This window comes from Petaurus breviceps, unplaced genomic scaffold (genome assembly GCF_028583685.1).
Source record: "Petaurus breviceps papuanus isolate PSGF00001 unplaced genomic scaffold, PetGlider_PUasm1.0 85745, whole genome shotgun sequence".
Taxonomy (NCBI): domain Eukaryota; kingdom Metazoa; phylum Chordata; class Mammalia; order Diprotodontia; family Petauridae; genus Petaurus; species Petaurus breviceps.
Genome location: NW_027186734.1, coordinates 1 through 8471, shown reverse-complemented (window position 1 = coordinate 8471; position 8471 = coordinate 1). Strand labels below are relative to the sequence as shown.

Here is an 8471-nt window from a genome sequence, read left to right as displayed (position 1 = left end):
CATGATTCTCCCTTCCAATGTAAAATGCTTTTGTCCATATTCCATTGCAAGTGTTCACTCTGACACGCATAAAGGTTATCTGAGTTTTTGGCAAATCCATTCTCTTTTCCTTCTCTGGACTTCAGTTTCCTCTTCTAAGTTGATGGGGGTTGGACTAGAAGAATTCTGGAGTCTCTCTTCCAGCTCTAAATTTTGTGATTTTGGTGGTTTAGGAGTTGGTGACATTCAAGGATGTGGTCATGGACTTCACTAAGGAGGAGTGGCATCTCTTGGACCCGTCTCAGAAAGCATTGTACAAGGAAGTCATGCTGAAGAATATCCAGACCCTGCTCTCCCTGGGTAAGAACCATTTGCTCTCTTTTCTTGATGTTAATTGTCAGAACAAAATTTTCACAAGGGGTGGAGAATGGATCCTGGGAGACCAACTGCCAAAAACCCCGACACTGTAGAAACCAAATGATAAAACTTATATACAAAAAATTCAGATTGAAATAATCGTACATCAGTAGGTAGTACCAATATAATAAAAATGACAATTTTATCTAAACTGATTTTGAAAACTGTTTTTTCTCAGTTAGAAAAAGTAAGAAGATTTGTTTGGGAAAACAGAAAGTCAAAAATGTCAAAGGATCCAATGAGAAAGACTCAAAGCAGGAGGTATAGTGTTACCAGACATTGTGCTCTGCTGTAAGGCAATAAGTGTCAAAATCCTCTGATGCTGGTTAAGACATAGAAGGAGAGATCAGTGGAAAAGTGTGTACATACAGCACCAAATACCCATCATAGCCTTGTACTAGAGAAGTATGGACTTCATATTTGGGGACAAGAATTCACTATTTGGGAAAAAATTGTTGGGGAAACTGGAAAGCAGTGTGTCTATAACTGTACACACACCTATTTGTATGTAATGGCAGTCAACTGAGGGGTGGGAGAAAAAGCAAGACACTGACATGATCATTCTGTTCTCAATTTGAAAGGAACAGGAAGTTGTCCAGAGCAGATTTGCAGTTTCATGTACAATTATCTTTTTTATACTCTTAGGTTACAGAAATGCTTATTTCATTACATAAATTTTAAAAAATTGAATCTTAATTTGTCAAAGAGGTTGAAATAGTTTACATCAGTGGCCTGTGGATTCACATGATCTAAGCACCTCTGGAAACCTATGACAGGCTATAAAGAACACTCTTGTGGGCCAAATGGACAGTTTGTCTAGGGCATGCTTAATATCCAGTATGATCAAAGTGTGGTTTCATGACAGTTTACAGAATATGTGTCAAAGTATCTGAGCTGAATGTCAAAGTTTATTTTAAAAAAAAGGAAAGGAACAAAACCCCAGGAGTTAGCCCCAAAGGAAGAGATATTACACATTAACATGTGTCTTAAGAGGAAAGAAGAAATGAAATTAGGGAAGGGTAAAATGGAGCAATTATCACACAGAAATTAATCTCTTGGAATTAGGTGGGACTGAGGGCAGGTAAAGCAGGAGCCTTATTCTCATGGGATTAACAGAAGAGGAACAAGAATCTCTAAGTAAGCCTATTGCAGAAAAAGAAATTAAACAGGCCATAAATGGGCTGCTTGAGAGTAATGCACCAGGAGCAGATGGATTTGAAGGGGAATTTTACCAAACATTAAAGATCAACTAATTCCAATGTTAAAGCAATGATTTGGACAAATAAGTGCAAAATGGTAGTAGAAACTTCTTTTATGAAACATATATGGTATTGATAGCCACAGCAAGAAGAATAAAAAAGAAGGAAAATGATTGACTCGTTTCCTGAATTAATATGGATGCACAAATCCTGAATCAAATACTAGCTATAGAACAACCCCAATATATTACAGAGATTGCCTTTTGAGCCCAATTTGGATTTATACAGGGAATGGAGGGGGGCTTCAAGTTAGAGAAAATGATTCCTATCATTGATTGTATCAATACTAAGTAACAAAAAATTACATGGTTATATCAGTGACTGAAGAATAAACTTTTGATCAAGTACAGCATTTATTTCTATTAAAAATCCCTGAAAGTATCCATATTAATAGATTTTTTTCCTTAAATTGATATAAACAAATTTTATCTAAGCACTTCAGCAAGTGTGATTTGTATTGGGGCTAAGCTAGAAGCCTTCCCAGTAAGGCAGGTGTGTAACAGGGATGCCCATTGTCACCTGTGGTATCCACTGTTGTGTTGGAAATACAGTAACAGTAAGAGAAGAAATAGAAGAAATCAGAATAGGGTATGAGGTCATGAAACTCATTTCTTTGTTAGATGATATACATGGAATATCCCAAAGACTCCATCCACAACTTTATTAAAGCAAGTTAATAATTTCAGCACAGTAGCAGTGTGTAATTTAAATCCACATAAGGCATCAGCATTCCTATATGTCACCAACAAAGCCATGCAGGAAAGATAATAAGTAACCTGGCCCGTGGCCCAGGCACAGCAGGTGTCAGGGCTGGCTCTGAGATGAGAAGGCAAACTGCTCGGAGATGGAGAATGGTGCTGGAGAGAGTGGCCCACTGTTATGTGAATTTTGAGGTTCGGATTTGCTCCCACAAACGACACAGTCTTAAGAGAGGAAGGAGTTTTATTGAACATAGAAGCAAGGAAGCTTAAATCGGCATCAGCAGTACAACATTCCTAGCAGAATTAAAGCAATACTAAAAATACAATGATTATAATAATTAGGATAGGGGAAAAAGAAAAAGAAAACATGACCACATTGGGGGAACACCGTCTCTCGTCAATTTGCTAGGGGAGTCCCGTTTTCTCCTGCCTGAGGCCCGAGTGGGAAAATCCCGGGCGAATCGTCATCGGGTGAGACTCAAATCTTTGGGTCTCGAGCTAGGGTTTTTAAGGGCTGAGAACAAAGAAGGCACGCAGCCAACTATAGTTGGTAGACTCATCCTTTATGTGTCTTCTGTTTTTCATATTTCATTCATGTTTTGACAATTTGGAACAGGAACAGTCTGGTGGTCGTTAGTGGATGTTGCAACCTTGAAAGCAGAACAGACTGGTTGCTGATAAGACCAGCAAGCACACAGAGGGGAGCACTCAAGTCCCTCTGGGTACATTCTATTCTCAGGAGTGACTAGTTCCTGGCTCTGGCCTAAAGTTGTTTGCTGTTTCAAAGTGCAAGGTCGGCTTGTTCTTTAAGGAGTCATCAAGGGGACAAGTTCTCATAAGAAACTGAATTAACTTACAAAATATGATTTTCTTATTTCACCCACACAGAGAAGGAGCGGCTCCCATTACCAGAGAACATCACCCGGTTTGCCCAGCTCATGGTTGAGAAACATGAAAGCCAGAGAGATTGCCACTTGCGCAGGGTCAGTTCAGAGAAGAGCTAGAATTCAAACACCCTTTGGGTCAACCACCATTCTGAACCTTTGTGAAATATATGTGTTAAATTGCATAGTTATAGACCATCTTAAACATTTAAAGCCCTTCCCAACCTGGTTCCACTCTGTCTTTCCAGCCTTCTGTATCTCTCTTCTGGTTGTATTCCTCTATCCAGTTAAAATGGCCTTCTTGCCATTCCTCACAAAGGACTTTACATTTCCTCTCTGCCCAGCTTGTCCTCCATGCCTAGGAGGCATTTCCTCTTCACCTCCTGGTCTTAATATCTCCCACTTTCTTCAGAGCCTTTCCTGAGCCCTCTAGCTTGGATCCTCCCATCCCACTCCCACCACCTAAAGCTTGTATTTATTTTTATGTATTTATTTAGGTGTAGTTAGGTGAGACATTCTCTCTCCCTTATACAAGGTTTACTTACCAAGCTCCAGGACTGTTTTATTTCTGTCTTTGTTGCCCTGGGGCTCAGCACCTGGCTGTCCTTTAGCAGTCTAATGCATTCTTGTTTCCTTCCACACATACCTACACCGAGTATAGAAGCTAGTGAAAACTAAAATAAACATTTTCATAAGAACTGCCAGAGGTACAGTGTAGGTCCCTGACCTAAGATTAGGACTTATTACCACCGTGCCATCCTTTGACCACCTCCAAGCTTTTAACACTGTTATGCCTACACTGACTTTTTCTTCATCTTATGTTCTGTATTTCATCTTTCTTTTTTCACTGCCATACATAGGAGAAATGTTTGAAATCATTTGTGCTATTACCTACAAAGTTATAATAATCATATGACATAAATTCTGAGCTAAAAGCATCTCTGGGGCCTTCCAGTCCAACCCATTTTCTCATTTTGCAGATGAGGTAACTGAGTCAAAGAGAGGTTATGCCCAAGGATGTTGTTTGTCATGACAGTACTCATGTTATTAAATTGGAGTTAACCTCTCTGAGTCTGCTTTTTTCTAAAGTATCGATCAGTAAGCGTTTATTGAATGTCTTGTACTTAAGCACCAGACCCTGCTAAGTGCTAGAAGACATAATGGTCTATGTCTCTATTGTGTAACAGAGATTAACATTCAGTATTTTTGATGGAAATTTATTTCAAGCTTATCAGAAAAGAAATACTTGCTGAGTTAGTTTATTGAGTCATAGTAATACCATTTGATCTCTCCTTGTACCTTATATAAGGTATAACATATTAAGTGTATGAAAGAGGGTGAGATTCTGTACTTTGTTTTTCAACCTACTTTGTCTTTTTAACCTGATAGGTCACTTAATTTTTCATGACTTTTTTTTACACATATCCTTAATAAGGCTTTAAATTAATGGTTATAATGATTTCTAAATGAAAAAGTTACATAAAGACAAAAAATATTACTGTTTCAGGTACGCATTCATTCTCTTCTAAACTTAGTAACCTTCGACAAATAGAACCCAATGAATACGTTCATGCACACAGCCATGTTCCTGGTTGTGATTCATTTTTAAGATATACTGACATTAACAAAGTAAGAAAGAACATCCTGTTGCTTTCATTTCTCTTCTACTCTGTTTTCCTATGTTTTAAAACATTTATTGGTATTATTATTTAAAGCAATTGGGGTTAAGTAACTTGCTCAAGGTTACACAGCCAGGTGTTTCTGGGTGGGTGCTAAGTGTCTGAGCCCGGACTCCATCCCAGGTCTCCTGACTCTGGGGCTGGCTCTCTTACTCACTGTCCCTATTGGTATTATCTTTACAGAGCTGAGGATGTTGTGTCTGTTCTGATTCCATTTCTTCACACTCTATTTCTTCATTGTCTTCCTGTTTTCCTTTGTGTTATTCCTATTTGTCATTTCTTCTTTCCTGTATGATGATTTGACCTAACGTGGTTTCCATTTGTTTGCTAGTATAAAGTTTATTAAAGCAGTTAATAATTTTAGCAAAATAACAGGCTATAATTTAAAGCCGTGTAAATCTTCAACAATCCTAAATATCACCAACAAAGCCATGTAAATGGAGATACTAAGAGATACCAATATAAAATAATTGTAGAGGGTATAGAGTCCCTTAGAATACAGCTGTGAAACCCTGGGCTTATTAGTCCCTGTAGAGCATTCATTATTTTTTATATAGTTTTTCATTTCCCCATCCTTTTTATCAAACCAGTTTGGATGAATACAAGTATTCTGGCCCAGGTGAGTAAGTGTGATGCTGTACAACAAATATCTGAAAGCCCCTCACTTCATTTCTAGAATGCTGCATGCCCTGTGTTGGCTCAGTTTTTTTCTCCAAGTTAGTAATAAACTTTTCTCCCATGGAAAATCCCTCTAATCTGTCGACATTAAGTCTGGGAGCCATCTTGCCTTGTGGCTGCTGCTTTTGTGGAATGTGAATGTTCCACTTGGAGGAAATGAGGCTTTGATTGGTCCAGCACTCTGGGATTACACCTCCTTTGTCACTCACTGCCTGCCTGTCTCTTCTCCTTACAGTGATACAGTCTATTGAATGCCAGTGTTTGCTCCAAGAGTACACAGAGTTTTGTGGCATTTAGGTTGGTGATGAGAAGGTCATAAGCCTCATACGTCTTAATAACCATTGTTATTGCATGTACTCACACGTGTATATCTTTTGGCGTCTATTTATTTGATTGTTTCTTTTCTTTAGATGTGGAGACCAGATCCAAAGTAACAGAGCTGACTAGAAATCATGCAGTCTTTCTGGAAAACCGTGATCTGCAAATATTCATGAGTCCCTGGGACTTCAAATTGAGAGAAATCCATGACTCAAATATCAAGTTAGATAAAAATCCAAAGAGTGACTGTGAAATGGATGAAATTGGAAATAGACACAGAAAGTCTTGTATCCTAAATCACTGTCAGAAAATGGCCTCAGGGAATGATTATCTTCAGGAAAGTGAATATAGCAAATGCTTGTGTGAAAATGTAGAGCTTTTTCTGCCCCATCAGAAGGCTCCTGAAATGGAAATCTATCAAGGTGATCAAGGGGAAATGACCTGGAACTGGAGCTCAAACCTCATGAGACTTCAGAAAAGTAGTGCTGGAGAAATGCTTTCTGTAGGTAATAAAGATGGGAAGTTCTTTTTTTTTTTTTTAAGCAATCGGGGTTAAGTAACTTGCTCAAGGTTACATGGCCAGTTATTTCTGGGTGGGTGCTAAGTATCTGCACCCAGATTTGATCCCCAGGTCATCCCAACACTGGAGCCAGTGCTCTTACTCGCTGAGCCACCCGGCCTCCCCTAAGATGGGAAGTTCTTGAGTCAGCAGTCAAAGCTCATTACTGAACAGCAAATTCCCATTAGAGCAGAGCCTGATAAATATAATGAATGTAAAGCAACCTCATCCCACTACCCATCTCTTCCTTGCCAGGCTAGATTTTACCATGTAACAAAAAAATATGGCTGTTCTCAGTGTGGAAAGGCTTTCAGATATAACTCCCATCTTGTTGCCCATCATAGAATCCACACTGGAGAGAAACCTTATGAATGTAATCAGTGTAGGAAGGCTTTCACAACAGAGCATCTTCTTACTTCCCATCAGAGAATCCACAGTGGAGAGAAACCTTATGAATGCAATCAATGTGGAAAGGCTTTCACACACTGGAAGTACCTTACTATCCATCAGAGAATCCACAGTGGAGAGACACCTTAGGAATGTAATCAGTGTGGAAAAGCTTTCAGAGAGAAGGCTAAACTTGCTAGCCACCAGAGAATCCATAGTGGAGAGACACCTTATGAAGGTAATCAATGTGGAAAGGCTTTTAGAGAGAAGTCTAATCTTGTTATACATCATAGAATCCACACTGGAGAGAAACCCTATGAATGTAATCAGTGTGGAAAGGCTTTCAGAAAGAAGTCTAAACTTGTTGAACATCAGAGAATCTACACTGAAGAGACACCTTATGAATGTAATCAGTGTGGAAAGGCTTTCAGAGAAAAGTCTAATCTTGTTATACATCAGAGAATCCACATTGGAGAGAAATGTTATGAATGCAATCAATGTGGAAAGGCTTTCACAAGAAGGCAGAATCTTGCTTACCACCATAGAATCCATAGTGGAGAGACACCTTATGAATGCAATCCCATATGGAAAGGCTTTCACATAGCAGAAGAATCTTACTACCCATCACAGAATCCACAGAGGAGAGAAACCTTATGAATACAATCTATGTGGAAAGGCTTTCACACAGTAGAAGAGTCTTATTACCCATCAGAGAATCCACAGTGGAGAGAAACCTTATGAATGCAATCAGTGTGGAAAGGCTTTCACAACATGGTAGACTCTTTTTTTTTTTGGAGGGTAATTGGGGTTAAGTAACTTGCCCAAGGTTACAAGCTAGTTTTTTTTTTTTTCTGTATATGGGTGTTAAGCGTCTGAGGCTGGAACTGAACTGAGGTCCTCCTGATTCCAGGGCTGGCGCTTTACTCACTGTGCCACCTAGCCACCTCTTAATTACCACTCTTAACATATGTAACAAGAAGGTCTACACTTGGGAGAAACCTCATGAATAAAATCAAAGTGGTGATGCCTTCAGGCAACAATTGTGTCCTATTTCCCATCTCAGAATTCTTATGAGATAGAAATCTGATCAATGTCAGGAGGAAGGAAAGGCATTCAGATAAAGTTCAGAGCTTCTTCAGAATTAGAGAAACTATTCCAAGGAGCATTTGTTCCCTATGGTTTCAGTATGGGAAGGCTTTCAAATAGACATCATCTTTTACTTTCTATCAGAGGTTTCACTGTGGAGAGAAGCCCTACAAACATACCCATGAGGTCAGGGGGAGGCATGCTTTTCTCTGGAGGAGAGAGATCAGTAGACTACCTTATTTCTGCTGGAATGAAGGTGGATAAAACAATGGATGTAGGAAGGGCTTCCCCTAGAGCTCCTGCTTGACTATACTTTGGAGCAATCATGCTGGAGACAAAATGTTGGGGTCTAATTACAAAGAGAAGGTTTCCTGCTGCAGCACAGACTTCATTAGACCTCCCAACAAGAGAGACCTCATTAAATATCCCCAAATTCCATCCTGTACATAAAACCCCATACACGTAATGTTTTTATTTTCTGAAATCCTGATGTTTGTCATCCCTCCTCAATATTTCATGAAATT

At 39.2% G+C, this 8471-nt stretch overlaps 1 protein-coding gene across 1 annotated transcript; it reads left to right on the top strand.

Annotated features, from left to right (window-relative positions):
• Positions 1-212: 212 nt before the first annotated feature.
• LOC138176324 (zinc finger protein 1 homolog) lies at positions 213-8465 on the top strand (the record flags this gene model as incomplete). The annotated part of the gene is given in 3 exon segments (XM_069107136.1): positions 213-339; positions 6008-6337; positions 6605-8465. Coding segments are annotated over 3 exon segments (1371 nt in total), but the record flags the coding sequence as incomplete, so codon positions are not given.
• Positions 8466-8471: the final 6 nt, after the last annotated feature.